The following is a 27,692-nucleotide window of genomic DNA, read 5'->3' on the forward strand; positions in this document are numbered from 1 at the left end:
CCTTGTGACCAAACCTCCTCTTGTGGAGCTTGATATTTTTTAACTCTAATGGATGATTTTTCTAGATCCGTTTGGCCGGGTTTATTTATTAATTGACAAAAAGAAAGTTTTTCGGATGTTTATGTCTTTTATTGGTATGATTGACCAACAATTCTCATAAGAAATTAAAATTGTTCATAGTGTAAATGGAACCAAATATAATTGTATGCAAGATTATTTTTTGGCAAATGGGATATTGTTTCAAAAATCTTATGTTGGCACTCCTTAACAAAATGGGAGGATTGAACGAAAACATAAACATATCCTAAATGTTGCTCGTGCTCTTAGATTTCTAGGTGGTTTGCCGATTGATTTTTGGGGAGAGTGTGTATTAGTTGCTGCACATGTTATTAATAGAACTCCGTCTAGCATTTTGAATAAGCGTACTCCTTATGAGGTACTATTTGGACATCCACCATCTTTTAAGAAATTACGCGTATTTAACTCCTTGTGTTTTGCTCATAATCAACGTGCAAAGGGAGATAAGTTTCCTAGTAGGAGTATGAAATGCATCTTTGATGGATATTTGTTTGGCAAGAACGGTTGGAGTCTTTTTGACTTAGACACTAAGGAATTTTTTGTGTCGAGGGATGTCAAATTTTTTTAGAATGTATTCCCATACTTAGATACGGTTACTACCAATTTTGTGCCTGAAAGTACGTAACATGAGGTGGGCGTGAGTACAAATTTTTCGGAGTATATATTTGATTGTGAATAGGAATTGTAGCCCCAACCAGCAGGTTCCGTAACCACCTTGCGGTATACCACTCCAGACGGCAGGCATGCTGCGGAGTCTGCTGTCCAGCCGCAAGAAAAGGAGCAGCAGCAGCCCTTGGTGCCGATTGCAGGGGGGCATCTCCTCAGTATGAAGTATGCGACATAGGGGATGCTTGCGAGGATGATGATAATATGGGTCATGGTCTTCAGCTAAAATTCCCTAATGTGAAGTACAGAGATTTCGTCACTCATACAGTGTTCACGCAAAGTCCTTTCCCCGTCTCACCTAAGTCTACATCTCCACCTCCCTCAAGTATGTCGTATCCTATAACTTATTATGTTAGTTGTGACAAATTTTCTATGAAACACCAAAATTTATTGCAGCTGTTACAGCAGGAAAGGAGCCTATCGCCTTCAAAGAAGCAATGATAGATGAAGGGTGGTGTAAGGCTATGCAAGAGGAAATTCGTGCCTTAGAAGACAATGGTATATGGGTTATGGAAGACCTTCCCCAAAATAAGAAAGGTTTAGGGCATAGGTGGGTATATAAAATCAAGTACAAGTCTGATGGTAGTATTGAAAGATTGAAGGCTCGATTGGTTATCTTTGGCAATCATCAGGTTGAAGGGATAGATTATGTTGAGACTTTTTCCCCTATAGCAAAAATGGTGACTGTTCGTGCTTTTCTGGCAGTTGCATCTTCTAAAAATTAGGAGCTGCATCAAATGGACGTACACAACGCATTTTTGCATGTTGACCTCGATGAGGAGGTTTATATGAAGCTTCCTCCAGGATTCAATTCTGATTCTCCTGGTATGGTATGTCGTCTGAAAAAATCTTTATACGGCCTAAAACAAGCGTCTTGATTTTGGTTTACCAAATTGGTTACCGCCTTGAAGAGGTATAGATTTTTGTAGTCTGACTATTCATTCTATACATATACTAAGGGTGCCATATAATTAAGTGTCTTGATTTATGTTGATGATTTAATAATTTCTAGGAATGATTCCGCTGCAATTAAGGCCTTTAAAGATTATCTTAGTTCGTGTTTTCATATGAAAGATCTTGGAGCTGTGAAATTTTTTCTTGGTATTGAAGTTGCCCGTAGTTCTAAAGGGTTATTTCTTTCCCAACGAAAATATGCTCTAGACATTGTCAATGATGCGGGTCTTTTGGGTAATAAGCCTGCTCCAACTCCGTTAGAATAAAATCATCATCTTGGGCGTGCAAATGGAGCAGTCTTAGCTCACCCTGAGCACTACCGTCAATTGGTGGGACGTCTCATATACTTGGTTATTACTAGTCCCGATTTGGATTATGCGGTACACATTTTATCGCAATTTATGAATGAGCCAAGACAAGAACACTGGGATAGATGCTGCATTGCAAGTAATACAGTACTTGAAGGGTACCCTGGGACAGGGAATATTACTTCGCTCAGATAGTGAGCTATCTTTGAGTGGTTGGTGTGATTCATATTGGAAGCTTGTCCTTTGACTCGGTACACTTTCACAGGTTGGTTGGTATTTTTGGGGCAGTCTCCGATTTCCTAGAAGACTAAAAAGCAAGGCACAATTTCTCAATCATCCGCCGAGGTGGAGTATCGCTCTATGGCTGCGATCACTTGCGAATTGTAGTGGTTGAAAGCTCTATTATGGAGTTTGGGTGTGCATCATCCAAAGGCTATACCTTTTTATTGTCATAGTAAATCCACGTTGCATATTGAGCAGAATCCGGTTTTCTATGAACGTACGAAGCACATTGAGATCGATTGCCACTTTGTGCGGGATGCAATTCGTGATGGTTTGATTGGTCCTTCGTATGTATCGACTACGGATCAATTGGCCGATGTCTTTACAAAGGCTTTGGGCATACAACAATTTGATTATTTACTTAGCAAGTTGGGCATTCATGACTTACATGCTCCAACTTGAGGGGAAGGGGGGTATTAGGATAATTATGGGAGAATATATTTGATTTATATGATATATATATGATATCTATCTAAGTTAGGCATATTTCCTATCCTACTTGGCGTAGGGTTAGGGATCTTATTTGTATAAATATTGCTATGCACACTGAATAGAAATCATATGCTTCTACTGCCTATCTTTGCCTATCTTTACACAATCCCACACCTTATTACCAGCCATATAAAACATTAAGTAAAAACTTAGTGTGATGATTAATTTGAAATAAAAAATGGAGAAATGAAGAATATGAATGATATTTTGTTACGAGAAATATATTTCGTCAATATACTTTGAATCACAACATAATTCTTTACAGGAAATTGCATTGTTTTTATTGGTACACATAGGACCATCAACATTGAAAACCCTATCTAAAGAGTAGAAGTTATTACATACAAAAGAGAAGTCTAGAAATCTTAGGTTGTATAATTTTGACGGTTCGACACCACATTTGCAATAATTGAAATGGTTATTGGTATGACTTCTAATGTCTAAAGCTATTAGCTATATCTGCAAGCAACTATTGTAGATAGCTTGTGGATTTAAAGTTAAACCCGCCCCATATCCACCCGCATTCATCTACCCACTTATTTTCCAGCCTTATAACTACTTTATAAAAAAAAAAATTCACATTGGTTCAAAAAAAAAAAAGAAAAAAAAAAGAAAACAAAACAGAAATTCTCATTTTATTTTTAATACTCCAAGATAAGTGTGAATACGCCCCTCCAACACAAGCTTGTGAGCTAATGTAAGTGGAAAAGAGTGACATGAGAAGTGATAACAAGGTAAAATGTCCCTCTCATAATAATAAATTAGCATGTCAATTTCAATAATTGTCTTCACTAACTATAATCTACATCCTCGCTACATGTGGTATACTAGAGGTACATCAGGTGGCCAACTATATCGTATGTACTGCCTTATTTGACTACAATCACATACACAGATACACTCATAAGTCATAAATATTGACAAAATTAAAGATATAACAAAACGATAAGTGTCCAAATGAGATGATAATACTCGTAATCAGTAGAGCTTACTAAATTTAAAGTAAGCAACAAAATTGAAAAGGAGCATGAACATGCTAGAAGGATACTCGTTCGTTGACTTGCTAAGGCCTTTGTTTGATGCATATACAACACGTATTACGGAGTTGGCGCCACTTCTCACATGTACTAATAGTCCAATCCATTGGTTATTCAATTTAAAACCAAACATCCAATAATTGAGTCTTTTGCCAAACATTGATTATAATTTTGTGCTTTAATTTTCTTAACAAGCTCTAAGTAAGATCAGTTTTTGTAAAATATGAGTGAGGAACACATAGTGGTGGATCCAAGAATTTAGATATGAGGATACGCAAAATAAATACTGTTGATTAACTCGATTTTTCGACTGATTTAATATAACTTTATTAGTTTTGACCTTTACAAAATTAAAACAAAATTATTGCAAATTCGTCTAAAAAATTAATATCTTTAATGATTTTATTTATTAATTCTATGCCATTAATACAACTTTCAAAACATTAGCCTTTTATAATTTTTTAAATAAATAATTAAAGATATAATGGTATAATATGTATAAATATTGACAAGTATAAAACTAACTTTACAATTAAACAAGAATAGAGGAAGTACTTTGGATGTATTGCTTTGAATAATTGGTTTGAATTCATTTTGATTATATGCACATGGGACATGGCCTTTTAAGTTTTAATAGATTACTCACCTCAAAACAAATTGCCCCATTTTCCTTTTAAAATATCCTTAACAGAATTTATTTATTTATTTATTTATTATTTTTTTTTTGAAAAGTAAGATACAGGAAAATTAGGAACGTCTTCTCGCAAGACTATAACCTAATTTATCGAAAAGTGAAAAATAAGAAAATTTGCTATCCATAAAGGGGTCGATATCTTGATCGATCGGGATAGAATAGCCTAGAGAGGCAACATAATCTACTGCTCGATTTCCTTCACAATAGATATGCTGAGAATCAAAAGCAAAGAAAGACTCCAGAATCCTTTTGATGTCATCCATGAGCAGATGCAGCTTCCAAGGGCAGCGGAATTTTCCTTATAAAATATTAATAATGGTTAGATTATCTCCTTCAATGAAAATATGGGAGGTGTTATGGTCTCTTGCTAAAATAAGACCATTACAAAAAGCAATAGCTTCAGCCAAAAAGGTCGGGCAAGAGCCCAAATTATAAGTGTGACTAGCTATGTGATTACCTAGGTTGTCACGAAGGACCACACTAGCCGTCGTCGAGTTATGTAAAGCAGAGTCATCAAAGTTTAGTTTACAAAATCCCAGGGGGGGAGGGGACCAAGAAATGAAAAAAGGGGTAGGAGGGGAAGTAGAGGAGTGAGCTGGAGGATCAGTAAAATGGAGATTATCCAAGAGAGAACGGGCTTGTCATTCTTGAAAAAGGGTAAAAGCACGACAAAAAATGGTATCAACGATAGGGGTAGAATTCTTACAGATAAGAGCATTTCGACATTTCCAAATGCTCCTAAACAGAAGGGCTATCTTTGGAATATCTCTAGGTGAAGAAGCTTTAAGAGAGCGAAAAAGGTCATGGACTTACAAAGAAGAGACATGGGAGCCGTCCTAGTTACGCACAGCCATAGAAGACCAAACATCCCTAATAAATGGGCACGAAAGAAAAAGATGGTCTTGAGATTTGGAAAGGGCAAAAATGGGTGAGACATCAATATTCTAGGAAACCAAAGTTTGTCTAGTAAGAAGACTGTTTAGGAGAATTTTTCATAATAAAAATCATAATTTTGGGAGGGATATCTAATTTCCAAATCCATCGAAATTCCCATTTAAATGGTAAGATAGAAGGAGAGTGGGCTAACCAAGTTCAAGATTTAACCGAAAATTGCCCATCCTTTGAAATTCTCGAACAAGGTTCATCTGGAACAGAGGAGGAAGGAAGCGGAATACCTCGAATGAGGTGAAAAAGATCATGTGGGAGACAAGATTGCAAGAGGGAAACATTCCATGAATTGTCATCAGTGATAAACATATCTATGGTAATATCAATATTGAAAATAGTATCCGGGTCCAAATCCAATAATGCTATGATATTAGTGTTAGCGCACCAAATGTCTACTCGGAAGAGGATAGAAGAACCATTACCAATCTTATAACGGTGTCCTCTAATTAAGAGAGGCCATGTTAGTAGTAATTTTTTCCAAATCCGAGAGTCTTTAGACTGAGAACGGTAAGTCAAAAAATGGGATTGTCTAAGATATTTTTTTGTAACTGATTTAACCCACAAGTTAGTAGGATCAGTAAGAACTTTCCAACCTAACTTAGCCAAGAAAGCAGAATTAACGACATTAGATTTACGCAAGCCTAAACCGACTTGACTTTTAGGTTGATAAATAGTATCCCAAGCAACCATAGGCATACCCGCCTTAGACGGAGATTGCTTCCAAAAGAAATCATGATTAATTTTATCTAAAGAAGAGGTAACAAAAGACGGTAAACGAGTTGTAGTCATGGCATAGGAAGGGATAGCCTCAAGATGACTTTGAATTAAAATCACCTTGCCAGCTTTAGAAACTAAATTTGAGGCCCAGGAATGCATTTTCTGATCAGCTTTAGCAATAAGATTCTGAAAAATATCTTTAGTATAACGTGAAGAGGTAAAGAAAACCCTTAAATATCGACCAAGGAAGGATTTAGGGGTCATATTAAAGAAACCCGCCAAAGAGGATTTAGTATTATTAGATACATATTTAGAAAAAACCATAGATGACTTATTAAAATTAATAAGTTAACTCGATAACATGGAAAACTCATCCAAAGTATTCCGAAGAGTAGACACAGCTGTAGAAGTGGCCTTACAAAAAAGAAGACTATCATCCGCAAAGAGTAAGCAAGGTATATCAGGGGCTATTAGTGCAATTTTAACCCCGAGGCCTAAGGATTTTATTTTACTAAGAAGTAATAATTTTTTTGTCAGTACTTCCCTACAAATAACAAAGAGGGCCGGGGAAAGAGGATCTCTTTGTCGTAACCCCCTAGAAGGTTTTATGAGAGCAATAGTGACATTGTTGACAGCAGGAGAATAAGACACAGTGGTAACACAAGCTTTAATCCAATTAATCAAAGTAGCATTAAAGCCAAAGGTGGAAATAGTAGCCCATAAAAAATCCCATTAAATGCGATCATAGGCCTTCTCCTTATCTAGTTTCAGAGCTAGCCTACCTTTCATACTTTTGGACTTATTGAACAAGTTTAGAATTTCATGGACCAACAAAATATTATCCTGAATAGCATGATCTGGGGCAAAAGCATTTTGGTGAGGACCTATAACCTTCTTTAAATAAGGTTTCAATCTGTTAACCAAAATTTTGGAGATTGCTTTATAAATAGTAGTACATAGACTAATGGGTTTATATTGACTGGCCTTCGAGGGCAAGTGGACTTTAAGAATTAACGTGATAATAGTATGATTTAATTCTTGAAGAAGAATACCATTGTAAAAAAAAAAAACCTTTTATAGCTTTACAAATATCTTGACCAATTATGTTTCAATAAAATTGAAAAAAATTTTGGGCCATAACCATCCGAACGAGGAACCTTATAAGGGGACATGTTAAAAAAAGCAGCATGTATCTCATCATCTGTAAAAACCATTGTGAGTTGCAGATTATCATTTGGAGAGATGACCGGGTCAATTCAAGGTAAAGAAATGGTTCGATCATGCGTATAAGCAGATTTAAATCTATTAGAGAATTCAGTAAAAAAAGAGGTCTGTAATATTGGATGGATTATCAACCCATTGATTATCTTCATTTTGAAGACGAAAAATTTCTTTTTTACTAGAGCAAAACTGATTCATGAAAAAATCTAGAGTTGCGGTCACCTTTAGTTAACCATAAATTTCCTTCATATTTACCCCAAAATTTTTTACCAAACTAAAGAAGCTTTTCACGTTGATGAATTAGCCGAATGAGGTGTTAACGTATATGGGAATTATCTGGAAAAAGTAGCAATTGAGATTCTACAGAAATCAATTTTGGTTGATTCAAACTTAGTTAAGCTTGCACATTACCATATTTAGAATGATGCCAATGCTTTATGTCTGTTTTAGCACGCTTCAATTTTTGTAAAAAGAAAAAGAAACAAGAGCCAGTATGACGGGTCTTCCAATTCTTAATGATAATATTCTGAGCTTCTACATCTGAAGTCCAGATATTCTGGAATTGAAATGAAGAAAGTCTAGGCGTCATATTATTGTTAGTAAGCAAAACAATAGGGGAATGATCTGAAATAGAGAAGTGTTCATATAAGAGAGTAGCATCCAGATATAAAGAAGACCATTGAGAACTAACAAAGGAACGATCTAATCTTTCATAAAATAAAGTGGGAGTGAAAAGGATGCTTCCACGAGAAAGAGTTTTCCATAGCAGAGATGTCTATAGCCTGCGTAAACTGAGCAAAACGTTGGAGTCTAAAACATCTAGCAGGGGACGGGGGTTTTCCACCTTGCTTATCATTAAGTAAATATAAGTCATTAAAATCCCCAATAATACATCATGGTAGGGGAGAACTTGAAATAAGGTCAAAGATCTCCAACCAAAACATCGCTTTGTGAGAGGTCTGAGCACATATATAGAATATAACATAAAAACAATATCATGTGCTAAATCATGAATAAGTAAAAATGCAATCTTATGCTGTAATTGTATAACAGTGACAGTGATATTAGGAGAGTTATAGCAAACCCGCATTCCACCACAATGCCCTTCCGGATTGATGACATGAACAGATTCATAGCCTAAAGTTTTACTCAAACGATGACTATTCGTAGGGGAGCTCATAGTTTCAATTGCAATAAAAATATCGGGATTGTTTTTTCCTTTAGGAAAATCATCTCACTAATAGCCTGTGAACACTTAGCCCCTCTAACATTCCAACTAATAATCTTCATAAAAGAGTATTAGAGAAGGTAAAAACAAGGAACATACTACAAGAATGTAGGAACAAGGACCTATACAACTGTAAACAAAATTTAATAACAAAATATACAGGATTCATAGAAAGCAATGTCATAAGTTCCTATAGGAACAATAAGAACATAATCAAGAGCAAATACATGGTGAAGGGCGGGAAAACGTGAGAAAATAGGTCAGAAAAAGAAGGCATCCAAAATAGTTTTTGCAAAACAAGAAGAAAGTATATAATTGATCTACAGAGAATAAAAATAACAAATGAAACCAAAAGTACACCAAATAACAAAAGCATAAGTCCAAAATAAGAAAGACAAATAACAAAGTGAAAAGAAATAAACAAAAGAGAAAATAAGCACTGCCCAAAATGAGCAGAAAAAAGGAAAATGAAAATACAACCCAAAAAAGGAAAACTACTGAAAAATAAAAGAAACTAATGAAACAAGAAGTAAGAAACACTAGACAAAGTGCGCTCAGGTCGTAAGTACTACGAATTAGACCAACAAGCCTAGAAGACCCGGCAGTAGGAGAAGTCACTTCAACCTTATACATGAAAAGTATGAGGGAGCATCTAAACCAGTACATAAGGGAATTCATAGGACAAGTTGGAGTTAAATCATATAGGGGATACTTAGTCCAAAGGAAGAAGAGCCAAAAATGCACCACCCTTTGAGCTTTGAAACAGGCAACCAAATTAGCATAGAAATTCAAAAGCAAAGTCACTTCAACCTGTAAATGAGAGAGGGACAAGGAGCAACAATGTAAAGGAGGAGAAACAAAAGGAGCCCTAGTGTCAATCTTACTTGAGGAGGGCATGCATATATGTAATAAATGGTTCAAATGGACAAAGTAACCCCAATAAAAAAGATTCCAGTAAAATTCATCATAGCACTTAACCACAAAACAGTAGAAAGTCCTACAATGAAAGATGGGAAAGCTAACAAAGCATAGGACTAATAGAGGACATGAATCATAAGGGGAAAGGAGAAGACCAGAATAAATAAAGTATGTTAGTGGATAAAGTAAAATCCACAAATGTCCTAAGTGGGAAACCACATATGATCCTGAATCCCAAAAAAGGGAAAGCATACAGCAAAAAGAGAGGGCAGAGAGTAAAGAAACTCAAACCAAAGCAACAAAAAGACTAGAATGGAAATAAAGGCAAAAAGATAAAGGACCCATAACAAGAAAAGGCTAGAAATATGTACATATATTATCATAATTTGATATAGAGGTAGCATCAGGTTATACATCATGAGTACAGATAGTAGAACTATAATACAAAGGAAGAGCTAAAGAAAAAGATGCCTATAAACAATGGGAAAACTAGCATCGGAACTAGTGCATACAAGTACACTAAAATAAAAGATAAGACTATTACAAATATTAAGTAGGAGAATGGACAGATAACAAAAGATTAAAGGCAGGTCGCATACGAGAAAAAGTTAAGCAGAAGAACAGATCATTTTTTGGGGAGCCTCGAAGAAGCTGAGTCTTCAGCATCTTCAGTCCTCCTCCTCTTACTAGAGGAGTCAGAGAAGCAGGCAGAAACATCAACCCCCATAGCATCAAAAAAGCGTTGTTCATCATTAGAGGAGAGGCATGTATGCTGATTGGAGTTTGTGCCATACTCATAAAGAGGAGGAGTTGATACATCAGGAGCAGCAGAATCATGATCCAATAGTTGGTCCATGAGAGAGGGAGAACTATCATCTTCTATCAGAAGAGGGGATGCATCAGCAGCAGCAGAAGAATTTAGAGGGGTTACCTCTCTCATAACATCCTATATAGATTCATGGGCAAGCAGCATTAAATACTGTTATCCATAGGGACAGAAGAGGAGGATGGGACATGCACAACCATGGGACCAAAAGGAAAAGAGGGAATCTCAGGGGAAATAGGTTGTTGGGGCTTAATGACAGTAGAACCAGGTTTGAGCTTAATAGGGCCCGTCAATTTCTTTTTAAATAAAATGTTCCTTATCATCTCCATACATTATATAATTATCACCCTAGTTTTTAGGCCCGAGCGATGCTATGGGTCATTACATGGGGTTGATCATTAATATACATTTTTATTATGACTCAATTTTCTTGTAACTAAATTTGCTAATCATATTGTCATTCGCTACATAACAACATTTTGTATTCAAATGATAATATAAAATATCACATACCTTGATGGTAAAATATAAACAATTCTAGAATTAGAGGTTGCATTATTCTAATTTTGTGGAGAACTTTTTATATTAAAGTGCATGGCATGAAATGAGAAACAAATAGAAGGGAGAATCATGTGACGTAATGAAAAATTGAGTAAGTGATGTGGCGTAATAAAGGGGCTACATGACATATAGACGTTCGTAGGAACACTTTTTAATATATTAGTATACATTATATTGTAAAAAAAACTTTGTACAACTCTTAATAATATTTAAGAGCTTTATTGATATATTAAGAGATTTACCAAACTGGGTATATTTCATTAATATATAAATCTTCATCGATCATTTATAAATAGAGCTTTTGAGTAGATTATGTTACTAACCTAGATAATTATGGGGTATCAAATTAAGCTCAAAATTAAATCGAAATATGGAATGATTATGTTCATCCAATGGAAATCGAATGATTTTAAGACAAAAACTTAGTGAAGGTACCAGGAACACCAACAATATTATTTATTAAATACATAAATTATTTTATGATATGTCTGTAAGTCCAACAGCTAAGAAAGGTTAGGACATATGATAATATATCATTGAGGAAGTCAACGAATTCTTCCAGGAGAACGACGATACTCTTAATGGTACGATAATAACAATCGACGTGTCAATACAAAAAGAAATCAACATAATAAATTCAAACAAAAAAAAAAAGAAATGTAACATGCATGTAATTAACTTCAAATACCACATCCAATTTTATTAATTTAACATTGCATAATTTGTAAATTACAAGCGGTACAAAAAAGGATAACCAATACATTACCAACATACAAGAAGTACTCAACTCTTTGATCAATACATAATCCACATATGATAAATATCGATACTCAGCACATTTTATAGCCACTACTCATTAGTTACCCTTTTGTTCTTGGGAAGTTTTTGTCTCCTTTGGGGGATAGTGACCACCATGTCCACCATGTCCATAGCTTCCATGGCCATATCCGCCACCATGTCCATAACCGCCACCATGGCCATATCCACCACCATGTCCATAACCGCCACCATGGCCATATCCACCACCATGTCCGTAGTGTCCATACTTAGACTCCTCCACGGACTCCTCTTCTTTGGGTGGGTAATGACCGCCGTGTCCACCACCTCCTCCATAGTGGCCACCACCTCCTCCATAGTGGCCCCCGCCTCCTCCATAGTGGCCCCCGCCTCCTCCATAGTGGCCACCACCATGTCCTCCATAGTGGCCGCCACCATAGTGTCCATACTTAGACTCCTCCACAGATTCTGCAAAATAAGAAATATATGTATTATTTTATTAATACATTGATATTCTTTTCTAATCTATAATTTTCTTTAAAACTAAAACACTAGAGCTCTAAATAAAAATTAATACGCAACTATGACGTCCAATCCGCTCATTAGAAAATTAGAAAGACATAAACTTTGTTTATAAAAAGTACATAAATGATGTACTTTAGACATGCATGTCCCAAAACTCTAAATAACGAGATCTAAGTACATGCAATGTGTGCTTTTAATTTCAAAATTATGCACAAAACTATTAAAAGATTATTTAAAAAAAAAACAAAAAAAGAGTAATGATATTTTAGATGTTCTAATTGGATACTAAATTCGTTACAAACTTACTTTTACTTATAAAATATAAATTCTTAAAATTTTTTTCATTTAACGGCTTTCTTGATAGTAGGTGGTGAAAAACAATTTTGTGGTAAAATAAAATTTTGAGAAATTTTGGTGGTAAAAAACAATTTCTTGAAATTTTTTTTTTTTTTTTATTTTTTTTTTTGTGGTAAAAGTGAAAAAATCTTATGAATAAGAAGGCAATTACGTGATTCCTCATTGGTTGAAGATTCAGCCAATTGACGAGCTGAGCATATGACTATAGTCACAGCAATAAGGGCAAGCAGCAAAGCCTTTGAATAGGCCATTTTCAAGTACTTCCCTAGGAAACAAGCTAATCAACTTGTAGAAATATTTGTTTAGATTTAACTAACTCTTCTTTAGGTTTGGTATACAAAGTTAAAACGTAGCACACATATATATAGGCAATAATATACGAAAGAATGAGGGGCCCAAAGTAGGTTAGCAGTATTATAATTAATAGTGGTGGATATTAAAAGAGGGTAAACAAAAATTGAATAAGGGTGATAAATTTGAATATGGCAATCAATTCAATTTTACAATTATGTAAATCTAGGTGTTATAATTTAAACTTAGTACCTGGATATTATGTGTACGTTGCATTGCCACATTTGATTTTAATTTTACTGTTTGACAAGTAAACGCTACAACTAGTGTAGGGTTATGATTGAAAACGATCTCACCTAATTTGTGGATAGGTATGGTTAGGGGTGTTCAATAAAAACCCGACCCGGTTGTACCGTCTCGATTATCCGTTGATCCGCAAAAAACCCGATGGAAAATTGTTAAATTTTTCTGTTTTTTTCGGGCCGGGTATCCGTCCCGTAAAAATTGCATTGTCGCTGGCCGGAACATGAGACAAACTATGCTACTTTCAGGTACCCGAATACCCGGTAAAAAAAAAAAAAAAAAATCAAACCTACTTGAACTAGTGAACTACCCGATTTTAATAAGCCCAGCCCAATTTTTAACTAAGACAGTACAGCTTACAGACTAGTAGACTACAGCTTACTTGCTTAGATCTAGGGTTTCATTGTTTCAATTCATGCCGAAATTCTACAGCTTACTCCCAAACAACCAAAAAATCGCAGCCAATTCACGCCCAACAGAGAACAATTCTTCTTCTTCTCTCTCTCTTGCGCCTCATATTTGGATAGTGGATTCTTATAATATTTTGTATTGTCTCTGTAAATGTTTACAGCAAATTAGCATATATGATCTTTTTGTGTTCCTAGAGAACCCAAGTTAAGCTATTGTATACTAATGTGCTAACTTATGTCATTCTCCTTGCAAGCACCCAGGTCAAGCTACCTTAAATTAACTGATATATAACTTGTTAGAGTTGCTAATGTGCTTTCTATCAACTGATTAACAATATTTTTTCGATCAGCTAACCTTACTCCCATTTCCTGCTGCAGATGTCCCTAGGTAAAAATTACAGCAGATTTTAGGTAAATTTTTTTTTAAAAAAAAATAAATAAATAGATTTCGGGTATCCATAACCCGTCCCGAATAATTCGGGTACCCGAATACCGGGTACCCGAATTATCCTGGACAGGACACGGGCCGATTTTTCAACTACCCGAAGATCTGGGTACCCGGATTTGCAGTTACCCGGATCTGAACACCCCTAGGTATGGTAGCAAATTAACTCCGTACATATTGCAACTCACCTACTTGATACGTACTTTGTTGATATACTCCCTTCGCCCACGATTATCTGCATCAAACGTCCTTTTTGCAGACTATTAGGCAAAACTTTTAGTGGAGTTTAATTAAGTTTGGATGTGTTTAATTAAGTGGGAAAAAGGAGGGAAAAAAGTGGTCCCTTATTTTTTTGTTTTTGGGTGGGTTAAAGTGAGTGAGAAAAAGGTGGAAAATTGAGGCCCCCTTTTATGAGTGGGTAAAAGGTGAAAAATTGAGTGTAATTAAAAGATGTTAAACAAAGTTAAAAAATAAAAGTAAGGGTAAGGTGGTCTTTTTACACTTTAAAATTTACTAAAAGAGGAAAGAAAAAAATTTGTTGCACATAATAGAGAGCACCCATTTATGACAAATGTTACAGATAATTGTGGGCGGAGGGAGTACTAAAACTAGTTAAGCTCATGATCGAGTTGTCTTGGGTTGTATTGTACTAAATATTTAATGGTTATCTGATGTTGATTTTATTTTTAATTTAAGTATTTTTGTGGCATGAAGGTTTATTTAAGCTAATCAACAACATCACTAACTTTCGTAAAATAATATTACCGCATTATTAATATGTAAATAAACTAGCTATTTGGCCCGTGTGATGTACACACTATATATAAAAAAAATTGAAAAAGAAAAAGTGTTAACATTTATTTGTCCTTTGAAATAAACTCAATGAATGTTTTAGGAAAAATGTTGTAATTGTTGAGTGATTGAAAATCTATCAATTAATTAATGAAAGGTAAGGAGTGAGGGAAAGAAAAAAAAAATTACTCTTATGTAAATTGAATAGGGAAATGAATATAATTGATGGATAATTTTGAAGGGATTAAAATATTGGAGATAAGTGGGGAAGATGGAGTGTTAAAGCAAGAGGAATTGTAAAAATCTCTCATAACTAAGGCCAGTGCATTTAACACGTGCGATGTGTGTGCCATATCTAGTTGTATCTGAGGAGCTCTTAGTCTGGCCGTAGATCACAAATTTAGTTATTGGCATTATTAATGAGAGACAATATGTAAACAAATATTTTTTCGATAGTAAATTGTCCACACACTATTCTTTAGAGTTAAAAAAATACTATTAATGAAGGAAAATAAGTAGATAAATATTTTATAGGGTATTATTGTCCAAACACTATTCATAAAAAAACCTATACATATATAAAAGGTATGTATGTATATACACATTTTAAAGGGTCTAATTAGTAACACACTATAAATTCATAAAAGTAATCTTATACTTTTTATAGGAAGAAGATAGGGAAAAACATATAATAAAACACTTTAAGGGGTGAAGGAGAAAAAGTTAAAGCCCAATCGCATGCTAGTACGTCTAATAGCAAGTAAAACCGTTGGAAAAAATAAAAAGGGATCAAAATCAAAATAACAACCATTTAATGACTAGTATCTTTACGCAACTCTGTATGTTGCACTATTCTGCTGCGCGCAATTTATGGGGTTGCGCGCAGATGTCAGGCGCAACTTATGGAATTACGCGCAACATTTAAATCAGCTAAAAGAAGATAAAAGAACACGATCTGCAGCTCGTTTGTTCTTCTCCTTTTTTCCGCCGTTTTCGACCTTACGTACTCTCTATCTATAGCTCAATTTTCATTGACGTTTGAAGCCAAGGAAAGTGGATCTCGTCCCCATTTTATTTAATAATGCTAAAATCCAATGTATGTTTTTCTTGTTATCTTAGTGTAATTTGGTAAAAATTTGCAGAAAATCGAATCAGAGAACCCTAAATTTTGAATTTGGAATTTTTATATTTGGCTTATAATTCTCGAAATTGTTGTTATATATATCATGTTTAAGGATCGTTTTGCAACAAATTTCGTGAAAAATAGTGAAGTATTGAATCCTGTATGAGCATGTGTTAGTGTGTATCGTTTTTGAACTTTTTAGCTTGAATTTCTTACTTAAAATGATATTTCTTGTTGCTTATACAATTATACTTAATTATATATTAATTGTGATGTAAATTGAAGTATGGTAACTATAATTATGCATTTCAATCATAGATGAAATTTTTGAACTTTGAAAATGACGCGAAATGCATGTGTTTTGTTCTTTTACCATACTGAGTTGCAAAATATCTTCTAATGAATGAATTAGTAAAGTGGTGAGTGTTTTAGGACAAGAGGGTTTAATTAACGCCTAAAATTATAAAGTTTGTAGTTGTTTTCTCTGATTTTCAGTGTGTTCAAAGCTCGTAAATCATCCTCTATTTATAGGGAATGGTTAAGATTAAGGTTTCGGATGTACCGAAGCAGCAGAGGGTGCGTGTAAGGTAGGAAGTTGTGCTATGTTGTGGTGTGTGACTTTCTTTCTTGCGCGTGGTATTATCGTAAGATTTGATTCGGTATCTTTAAGAAATCCTGAATCTTTAGCAAGCACAACATTGAAAGTTACGCTGACATGCTAAGTGAGTTATGCGCGGAATCTTCAATGGCGGCTCTAGAATTTTCATCAAAAAGTAGGTTTTAACCCACGCCTTGGTATAGATTAAGCCTAATTTCTAACCAGGCTTAGTACATTAAGATTTGTTTTACTTTGTTTCAGGCTTATCTTGTTGCTTTATATGTCTAAGATTTAATTAGTAGTCCATCCCGATAGCATTCTTCACTTCGATCTAGCATCAAAAAGGAAATTTTATATCGTCATTTCATTTCCAGTCGAGACCAAAGGTGTGGGCATCATTCGAAACGTGCCTACGTTAAGCATGTTGTGAATATTCTTGGCACTCATAAGAAATGGGAATTGACATACGATTAGGGACAAAGAAAAGTAGGGAGCCGCCAACAAGTTTTTAAGGAACTTGTAAATTGTTTACGGATCATTTAAGGCAACCACGATTAAGGGACAACAAAAGGCAACAACAATTGACCTGTGAAGGTTATACCCCATTCATAATCCATGAGATTACTAACTCTATATGGTTAAGAACCACGAAAGGAGGATCAGGGATGATGGTACGAAGTGAGTCATGGAGTCACATTTGCCCGTATTAGCCTCTACTCGATTCTTATTGTAAAAAGTATTCCTGCGATCTCAACGGCATGCAAACAAAGATTTAATTTGCTCCAAAATATTATTAAGCTAAATTGGTTGAAGGTTAATGCAACATATAATTCTAAAATATTGTGATCACTTCAATTAAACAACAAGATTAAAAAGGAACCTAAACCGGTCGTCCAAATTATCTTATTAAGCATCATATTTAATTACATATTCCCTTTAAACATGCAATATGGTGATCATTAAAATAACATTAACAATGGAAGCAATTGAACAATAATGTTAACTATTAGTACATGAAAAACATAATAAAAATCGTTAGAAATATAAAAGGAACAAAAGGAACATGATTCCTTACTTTGATTGCGTTTGCTTGCAACTATAAAACAATAAACGTATTAGTAACTTTAAGTAAAATAATAAACAATAATGGAAATTAAATTAAATCAAAGTAAAGTTGATTTGAGGCTAAACCCTCAAACAATTCTACCTTTCACGCCTTAGTTTAAGTGTGGAACTTCGGGTAAAGTACGGACTCTAGGGAATGCTTAAAGGATGTATGGTGAGAGAATAGGGTAGGCTAGTATTTGGGCTAGAGCATTAGAGAGAGAAGAGAGAATGATTCGGTTTATAAGAAGGAAAGAGAGAATTGTTTGGTGCCCCGAAACGAGAAATCAGCCTCGTATTTATAGAGAAAATATGAGGGGTGAAGCACGGAACCCTAGAGTTGAAGCGCTGCGAAAGAATTAAACCTAAAAATTGTCATGTCATGGCAGAATTGCCGTGACGCCGCAGAATATGCCATGACGCGGCAAATGTTGCCGTGGCGTGGGATAAATTATCGTGTCGCGGCATTTTAGTTTTCTAGAAAACTGTCTAGGTTTATTTTTATCTTTAAGTCTGCATTAAGCACGTGATAAATTAGGCACTGTTTTAGAGTTACGGACTTATATCAGACTTAGGGTTTTTTATTTATTAATCTGGCTTAATTAATAAATAACACAAAATGAATTAAAAAGGGTTTTGGCTAAAATGTGGATTGGACTGAGTTTGAATAAACATTTGGACTGATTTGTTGACTGATTTGCAGGTTATGTTTGACTGAATGTGGGTTTTAAGCACTCCCAAAATTAAATACTTGACTCGACCAATAATTGTGGTGAAAGGTTGTTTATCATCGGGTTTGGTTTTGGGAAGACATTTTTAGGTGTCTATAGAAGCCCCCACTTTGACTGAGTTTGTAGAAACGTAAGTTTCGAAAACGATAGTCAAAGTAATCGATTGGGACGGAGAATGATTTAAGACGTTCTGCGATCCTAAATCACTCTGTGTACGTCGATACCTGCAGAAAGTGTTAGTTCCACAGATAAAAGAGTGAAGAGATAGAATGCGTATTTGACACCAGTGCATGGAAACAAACACGTTTTGGTAGTCTTCTATGCCTCGAGAAGTCCACCGGATAATGATTTTCCATGCCTCGGAAATTTTGTTAGATGATATTTTTCCACGCCTCAGGAATTTTGTTAGATGATATTTTTCTACTCCTCGAGAATTCTGTTAGATGATATTTTTCCATGCCTTGGGAATTCTGTTAGATGATGTTTTTTCACGCCTCGGGAAGATTGATATGAGATAGTTTTTCCTTGCCTCGGGAATTCTGTTAGATGATGTTTTTCCACGCCTCGGGAAGATTGATATGAGATAATTTTCTCGCCTCGGGAATTTTGTTAGATGATATTTTTGCACGCCTCGGGTAGATTGATGTTTGATAGTTTCCTCTCCTCGGGAACTCTATCATGAGTTCCTACGCCTTGAGTAACTCACAAGTGAAATTCCATACTCCGGGAATAACACTAAGTGTCCACACCTTGGGACGAAATCGCCGACTACTACGCCTCGAGAAGTGTGCAACGAACGATAATTCTCCATGCCTCGGGAAAAGCTTGTTTGATAATAAAAATTATCGTCCATCCCTTGGGACACAATCGCCGACTTCTACACCTTGAGAAGTGTGCAACGACTAAAAGTTTTCCACGCCTCGGGAAAAGCTTGTCTAATAATAAAATTACAAGTCTCTACGCCTTGCAACATGCATCGTCCACGCCTTGGGACACAATCACCGACTTCTACGCCTTGAGAAGTGTGCAACGACCGACAATTCTCCACGCCTCGGGAAAAGCTTGTTTGATAATGAGAAATTACAAGTCTCTGCGCCTTGAGAAACTTGCAGTGCGAATCATCCTCCCCTCGGGAGATGATCGCTAGGTGTTTGATAAATGATAATGGTTCGATTTTCCCCGAAAATGGGTTGTAGTTGAATGATCATTTGTTTGATTGTACCTGAGACTTGCAAAATAGAATTTGCCAAAGGACTCGTATAGACTGTGATTGACTTGACCAACTAACTTGACCAAGCCCGACTTGACATGACATGATATGTGTATGACTTGGGATTGTGTGTGTATAGTTTGAGTGTGTGTGCAGACACAAGCAAGTAAAAATGCAAAAGCAAAAAATTTCCGTCATTGTGGAGGGTACCGACTTTCTCCCGAAAAAGAAAGACGTGAAAAATGAAGTTTTGTTTTCAAACTTCCTCGATAAAAATTTTGAAAAAGTTTTTGAACTTCCCCAAAAGAAAAAAAGATGAAAAATAGAAGAAGTTTTGTACTTCCTCGCTAAGAAAGTTTTGAAAAAGTTTTTGAACTTCGCCAAAAGAAAAGACTTGAAAAAAGGAAGAAGTTTTGAACTTCCTCGATGACCAAAGCGAGATGAATTGCAAGGATTTTCTTCTTATCAAATTGAATTGCTCGTCTTTGAAAATAATGTATGAAAAAAGAATGTTCTTAGGCCAGGAGGCTGAGGACAATTGCATCATGTGACACAATCAATGAATGCACTTAGGTCAGGAAGCTAAGCACATATATAGTGTATGAAAAACAATATTGATGAACGTTGCTTAGGTTAGGAAGCTAAGCAAGTATACAGTGGTGATTGCTCAGTATTGCTTAGTTCAAGGAGCTAAGCACAATATGTTATATATGCAATAATGAATGTTGCTAGGTTAGGGAACTAAGCACATCTTGCATGAATCTTGATAAATCTACCTAGGTCAGGAAGCTAAGAACATTTGTGATAATGCTATCGAATGATGATGACTTTACTGGATGCTATCGTGAAGCATGCGTGGTGTGGGAATAAGATTTCATGATAAGGGGTTCCTAAGGGAAGAAGGATATGGTTATGTATGTGTGAATGAAGTGTGTGAAAGTGATACTAAGGCTAGCTGCAAAGGCTATAGCGATGGGAATATACGTGAGAAGAGTCAAAGATGATGACTTTTTAGGCTAGGTAAGCTACGTGATGTGGGTTCAAGCCCCCAAGTCTAGCTCTAGATGGATAAGGATAAGCATTGGATATTCTTTAACTTGATCATGCACGGATGTGAATGTGAATGTGGCCGCACCTCGATTTGAGGTTGCCTACGTATCCGTTAAGAATCAGACCGAACGTAGCTCTAGCCGAACTTCGCACAAGTATGTGTACACCTCAAAGAGGTCTTTTGAGGGTTGTAATGTGATTAAGCTAATGGTTTGAAGAAGAAAAGGGTAAAAGGCTCAAGATCCAAGAGAAGCCCCCAAGATGTGTAATTGTGTGTTTGAAATTTAAATTTGCAAGTTTTAATTTTCACAATATTTTTTTTAATTTGCTTCGAATTATATTTAATCAATGTGAGCAATATCGAATTATGCGGTCCATCACTCACTTAGCATTCATGTTTTCCAGGCACGGTACCAAGCACACGATAAGAGACGCAATTCGAGACGTGTTCATATAAAAGACATTGGAACAATTGCCCTTAGACATTGTTTTATTATTGATTTTTTTTTTGTTACTTGCTTTTGAAAATTACACAAATTACACATCTTCCCATCCCAAGGTTAGGTGAATGTGGGTTGAAGAAATGAGGCCAAACATTTAGACGAGGCTCAAAGTCGTTAATGAACAAGTGGAATATGTGTTTGAAATGTAAAAGGGGTATAATGGGTTGCAAAGTGTAAAGAATATTTCATACATCAGCTTTGAGCCCCACTGTGATCATGCATTTAAGCATGGTGGCTTCCAAAGGAAAAGAAGCTAGAGATAAAAGAGTCGCCAACAAGTTTAAGCAACTTGTAAATCGTTCACGGGTGTGAAGGTTACACCCCATTCATGATCACGGAGATCGCTAACTCCATAGTGGTTCGGAACCATGACTGGATATTCGGGGATGATAGTACGAATCCAATCTAAAAGAGATTGAACCCTCCCTAAATTGGCCTCTACTTAATTCTTATGATATTCATGTGTGATTCTCGATCAACCCTCCCTAAGAATTTATATCGCGATGCGATAAAATCAACGTGAGCGATAGTTCTATCGTTTCGCGATGGTTCGGCTTCCCTTCCTAAGTCTTCGTGTCGAGTATAAACTTTTTTTGATTAATTAATTTAATAACAAAGGTCTTAATTTAGTTCTTAATTGAGTCTATGAAAAGATACAACAAACAAAAAAAAATATATATAAAAAAAGGAGGTTGGATGCTAAAAAGACACCTAAACTAGATAGGCTGTAGTATTTCAGTTATAACTTTTGACCTGTGACTCTGATTGGGACGAAATCAATGCCAAATGAAGATAAAACTCAAGGCTACAGATCCATGGGTTTCACAATACGTAACTCTTTTTAGAACTCCGGCTATGACCAAAACAAGTTGACGCTTGTGCAGGATACGGGAATAAAAATCCGGGTTGACTCAAAATAAAAATAAAAATAAAAAATAAAAAAAGAACTATGACCTGACTCTAATAAATAAGAAGGGTTAGATAAGGAAAAAAAATAATAATAAATAAATAAATCAATAAAAATGTGCACATATAAGCACATTGCCACACATGATGCAATGAAGTTCGCAACTTAGAGTCTTGTTCTAAGTTCGACTATGGTCAAGCTTATTTGGGTGTCGAACGCGTACCATGGTTAAGAGTTTGGACGTGTTAGCAAGGCAGCCTCCCTTGAGGGTGTATGCGAACGGGCGGCTCCGCAAGTTCGTGATTAAATCGAACTCGACTCCATGGTTTGGGTGTATTTAATAAATAACTCGGATGAACCCTTATTGTCATGAACGTTTTCGGGTTGATAGAGCTTAAATCCCCCGGGGCTAAACGTATGTAGAACACATATGGTTTTTTAGAAAAAACGAAGGAAGCTAATAATGAGAAAATAACAGAACCACTGGAAATATTTCAAGACTGCCACAACACAGCAGGGATTGTCGTGTCACAGTACAATTTTCTGCGTGACAGTAAACTGTGACGTGACACGACAATTATATTGTGCCGTGGCGCGGAAGTCAGAAAATCTGACCAGAGTCTCTGTTTTTTCGTTCGCGATCAGGTTATTCGATTTTTCCTACGAGGTAAACCTAAATACGACGTTAAAACGTAAATGCATATGAAAAACATGCCAAATTAATCACAGGAATACGATTTAAGAATATTTCAAGTCTTATCCACTCATCTCAATTAAATACCGAACACTCAAATCGATAAATTACCAAGAATCCTCCCCAGCGGAGTCGCCAAATTATAGACGTCATTCGAAGCGCGCCTACGTTAAGCATGTTGTGAATATGCTTGGCACTCATAGGAAGTGGGAATTGACATACGATTAGGGACAACGATTGGGGACAAAGAAAAGTAGGAAGCTGCCAACAAGTTTATAAGGAACTTGTAAACCATTCACGGATCATTTAAAGCAACAACGATTAAGGGACAACGAAAGGTAACAATGATTGACCCGTGAAGGTTACACCCCATTCATAATCCATGAGATTACTAACTCCATATGGTTTGAAACCACGAAAGTAGGATCGGGGTTGATGGTACGAAGTGAGTCATGGAGTCACATTCGCCCGTATTGGCCTCTACTCGATTCTTATTGTGAAAAGTATTCCTGCGATCTCAAAGGCACGCAAACAAAGATTCAATTTGCTCCAAAGTATTATTAAGCTAAATTGGTTGAATGTTAATACAACATATAATTCTAAAATATTGTGATCATTTCAATTAAACGACAAGATTAAAAAGGAACCTAAACCGGTCGTCCAAATTATCTTATTAAGCGTTATATTCAATTACATATTCCCTTTAAACATGCAATATGGTGATCAATAAAATAACATTGACATTAGAAGCAATTCAACAATAATAATAGCGATTAGTACATAAAAAACATAATAAAAATTGTTAGAAATATATAAGGAACATGATTCCTTACTTTGATTACGTTTGCTTGCAACTATAACACAATAAACGCGTTAGTAACTTCAAGGAAAATAATAAATAATAATGGAAATTAAATTAAATCAAAGTAAAGTGGATTTGAGGCCAAACACTCAAACAATTCTACCTTTCACGCCTTGGTTTAAGTGTGGAAGTTCGGGTAAAGTACGGACTCCGAGGAATGCTTACAAGATGTATGGTGAGAGAATAGGGTAGGCTAGTGTTTAGGCTAGAGCATAAGAGAGAGAAGAGAGAATGATTCGGTGTATAAGAGGGAAGGAGCGAATTGTTTGGTGCCCCGAAACTGAGAAATCAGCCTCGTATTTGTAGAGAAAATATAAGGGGTGAAACACGGAACACTAGAATTGAAGCGCCGTGAAATAATTAAACCTAAAAATTGTCGTGTCACGGAAAAATAGCCATGACGCCGCAGAATTTTCAGTGACGTGGGAAATGTTGCCGTGGCGTGGCATAAATTATCGTGTCGTAGTAGGCATTGCCATGGCGCGGCATTTTGGTTTTCTAGAAAATCGCCTAGGTTCATTGTTATCTTTAAATTTGCATTAAGCACGTGATAAATTAGGCGTCGTTCCAAAGTTACAGATTTATTTCATTCTTATGGGTTTTTTTTATTAATCGGGCTTAATTAATAAATAACACGAAATGAATTAAAAAGGGTTTGGGCTAAAATGTGGATTGGATTGAGTTTGAATAAACATTTGGACTAATCTGTTGACTAATTTGCAGGCTATGTTTGACTGAATGTGGGTTTTAAGCACTCCCAAAATTAAATACTTGACCCGACCAATAATGGTGGTGAAATGTTGTTCATCACCGGGCTAGGTTTTGGGGAGACATTTTTAGGTGTATACATAAGGCCAAAAGTAGATGTCTACAAGTTTTATACCATTTGTACTACTTTTAAACATTAACCTTTTATAACTTTACTTAAATAAATAATTAAAGATTTTAATAATATAATGGAAAATTTGTCAAAAAAAACCTTTAAAACGATTCTTTATTTAAAAAAATCACCACGATCACTTTTTTTGTTTAATGAAACTTGGCTCTCGTTTTCGGCATTGACTCCAAATTTCAGGCGTTGACCCATGAGTTTTCTTACTTGCCGCCTACAGTTGGATAAAACAAAAAAAGAGAATAGAAAATAAAGGAAATAAAACAAAACCCACTAATTCCCAACACTACTACATTTTTGATAAAATGGAACGCTAAAAAATGAGCTATTGCAACACCCTATTCAATGTCGTCGCAATAGATAGCCTATTGCAACGGTAGGATTAACTAATACAATAGTCAATTATATATCATATCTACTGCAACGGTCCCTTATATGCTGTTGTAATAGATTGAGCTAATACAACGGCAACAAGAGCTAACACGACGGCTACTAAACTTTTAATATTTTTTTCTTTCCCTCTGTATTTTAGACCCAAAATTTTGAAATTCTAAATTAAAGTGTCCAATTATTTTATCCCCCGCAGTTTTCTTATCTCCAAATTAAAAAAACCCCAAATTCCCCTTCTTCAATTCAAATGGTTAGGGATTCCTCCAACTTTGCAACCTGCCTTCTCCATCCTCGAGAACCCGTCATCCATTGAAGTCCAATGAAGCAATACTCTGAATCCTTTCCTCTCTAGTCCAATGAAGCAGTACTCTGAATCATTTCCATTCAAGTTGTATTTTGAATTCTCCATTGAAGCCGTACATTAAGCTCTTCCCTGAAATGGCTTTTGAGCCTTTTGTTCTCCATTGGATCAGCTTCTTGGGTAAATTGTTTTTTTTTTCTTTTAAATCATCACCGACTATCGATTTTACAATCTAGGGTTTCACTAGTAGAAAAAATGAAATAGGCACCCCCCCTTTAGCACCAGTTCTTGAAAACCGGTGCCGAAAGAAATTGGCGGGATTGAAAAATTCGGTTTTGGCACCAGTTCGCCTTAAACCGGTGCCAACTATGGTAATTAGCACCGGTTCAAACCGGTGCGAATTAAAAAAAAGGCAAAAAAACCAAAAAAAAAATTTGAATTAAAATTTCGAGTATAAACCCTTTTGCTCTCCGCCTCTTTTCGTTCTCTAATCTCCTCTCTCATCTGTTCTTCTCTTTCCTCTCTCCTCTCTTTTCCCTCTTCTCTGTACTCATATCTCTTCTCTATACTCATCTGTTCTTCATCCTCTCTCCTTTCTTCGTTTTCTTTTCTCACGAATTGCTAGATTCTCTCTTCTGCTCGATTATCTGTTCAGTAATCACCCAAATCGAAAGTTTCAGGTATTAACTTTATAATTATATGTTGAGTTTTTGTTAAAACTGGAGAAATTATGTGTTAATTTGTTGATTTCTTGCGATTTGTATGTCACTTTCAGTTTTGCATGTTACATATTGCGAAATTCTTTGCATGTTAAATTCTTAGTTATATTCTTTGATTGAATTATAAAGGAAAGGGAAATCAGCTAAAACGGAAACACGATTCAGGGGGCATAAAGGAGGAAAGAAAACAAACAAAAGAGCAGAAAATTACAACAGCTAAAACAAGCATGAAGATTGATGATTTCACAAATTACCTATTATTTTTGTAATTATTCCGGTGGGATAAATTTTTCTTCTTTCAGGCCTCATTATTAATCCCATTCAGGTAACTACACTAAACCCCACTTCATTTGCTCTAGTTTATAATTTGTTGTTATTTTTTTTTATTTATTTATAGTCAAATTGATTGTTGAATATACTTCTGAATTCTGATGGGTTTTTCTTAAATAATGAGTTTAATGTTGGTTCTGCTGCATAAAATTGTTTAATGGGTTTTTAGTTTTGGGTAAAATTGATAGCCTAGAATTATTATCTTTGAATTGAAATTTAATAAGGCTAATATATTAATCATCTAATGGATTATTATATAACATGCATTGTGGGTATATTAGTGCAATTTACACCAACTTTAGCATTAAATGTATATGTAAATATGTTTGATTAAAAAGGGAAGTAGTTCATATGTTCAATTTGTCTGGGATACAATAGCTAGAATAGAATTTGGAACGAAATGGTGAATGTGTAATGGTTGAGGGTTGTTTATACTTTATAGGACTTGGGTTTTTCGGAACGAGTCTTGGCATTGGCCCCCAAATTATTAGGTACGAAGTATACATTAGAATCTTCAATCCTAGAGAAAGTGGGATCAATAATGTGCTTCTTGTTAACTTGTATTGCTTGTTGCTAGGAGAATAGGATATCGTTGATATAATGATATATAATATAATCCATTTATCATGTGCTTCTTGCCAGAGAGGTGGGTTGACCATTAGATTTAGATTTTTGACTATCTTGTGTTAAGCGAATTGAGATGTGACGATTTGTTTTGATGTTTTGTAGTATGATCAAGGCCACAAAATAATGTCAATACACACAGAAACACCATGTTATTTGTCTTAAAACAAAATTATGTCACTATTTCTATGCTAACATGCTGTATAATTGCTTTTGTGTGTTGTTGATGATTTTCTTTCACTAATATGCATATCTTGAACCCTTTCTTTGTTGTGCTTGTGTGTTCAGGCTATTCTTTATGTCTTAGTTCGACCCTTGTCAAAAGATATGTATCGGAAATTTAACAAAGTAGTAACAAAACTATTATGGTTGGAGACTGTTTGGCTCTTTGATTGGTGGGCTGGCACGAAGGTTTGAATCGACATTGATTTGCTTTTAGATACATTTACGTTTTCTGTTTTTGTTTTTCCTTTGTTAAAAAATCGGGTTGTTATAGGTGGAGTTGCACACTTTGTTTTTCCTTTAGCTGTTTGCATGTATCTAGATTTATGTCATTGAGACATGTATTACTTGCATTAGTTTCAAGCTTTTTAACATGTGAATCTTTGTGTCGAGCTTCAGTAACCCGTATGGCCTGTGTCTGACTCTTGACATGATACATTGGATAAGGGTGTGAGTGTTTGAAGCCTAGAACAATTTGAATTTGAACAATGTTATGAAGTGCTTTCTGGATGTTAGGATCCCTACACAAACATGATTATTGTCTCGAAGTTGAGATATTATGGATTTGGAGTTTAGTATTGTGTTATTAAGTGGAAGTGTGA

General features: G+C 35.4%; 2 protein-coding genes and 1 long non-coding RNA gene across 3 annotated transcripts; 2 read left to right on the forward strand and 1 right to left on the reverse strand.

Annotated features, from left to right (window-relative positions):
• The first annotated feature begins 948 nt into the window (after window positions 1-948).
• LOC110698154 (uncharacterized mitochondrial protein AtMg00820-like) lies at window positions 949-1,469 on the forward strand. The gene is made up of 2 exons (XM_021875561.1): window positions 949-1,069; window positions 1,141-1,469. Exons 1-2 carry the CDS (start codon window positions 949-951, stop codon window positions 1,467-1,469), a joined length of 450 nt encoding a protein of 149 aa, XP_021731253.1.
• A 10,135-nt stretch (window positions 1,470-11,604) lies between these two features.
• LOC110697957 (cold and drought-regulated protein CORA-like) lies at window positions 11,605-12,943 on the reverse strand. Its single transcript, XM_021875354.1, has 2 exons — window positions 12,741-12,943; window positions 11,605-12,175 (listed from the first exon to the last, which is right to left on the reverse strand). Exons 1-2 carry the CDS (start codon window positions 12,838-12,840, stop codon window positions 11,787-11,789), a joined length of 489 nt encoding a protein of 162 aa, XP_021731046.1. The 5' UTR covers window positions 12,841-12,943; the 3' UTR covers window positions 11,605-11,786.
• A 12,405-nt stretch (window positions 12,944-25,348) lies between these two features.
• Window positions 25,349-27,690, forward strand: LOC110697958. The gene is made up of 3 exons (XR_002506618.1): window positions 25,349-25,875; window positions 26,044-26,239; window positions 27,157-27,690. It is a non-coding gene; the product is annotated as an uncharacterized LOC110697958 (long non-coding RNA).
• Window positions 27,691-27,692: the final 2 nt, after the last annotated feature.

Source organism: Chenopodium quinoa, unplaced genomic scaffold, assembly GCF_001683475.1.
Source record: "Chenopodium quinoa cultivar QQ74 unplaced genomic scaffold, ASM168347v1, whole genome shotgun sequence".
NCBI lineage: Eukaryota > Viridiplantae > Streptophyta > Magnoliopsida > Caryophyllales > Amaranthaceae > Chenopodium > Chenopodium quinoa.

Bases quoted from the DNA above. Each gene is read 5' to 3' on its own strand.
- LOC110698154 (XM_021875561.1), top strand. From the start codon at position 949: ATGGGTCATGGTCTTCAGCTAAAATTCCCTAATGTGAAGTACAGAGAT. The intron at 1,070-1,140 runs GTATGTCGTATC...AATTTATTGCAG, and splicing joins TACATCTCCACCTCCCTCAA to CTGTTACAGCAGGAAAGGAG.
- LOC110697957 (XM_021875354.1), bottom strand. From the start codon at position 12,840: ATGGCCTATTCAAAGGCTTTGCTGCTTGCCCTTATTGCTGTGACTATA. The intron at 12,176-12,740 runs GTAATTGCCTTC...CTTATTTTGCAG, and splicing joins TTCAACCAATGAGGAATCAC to AATCTGTGGAGGAGTCTAAG.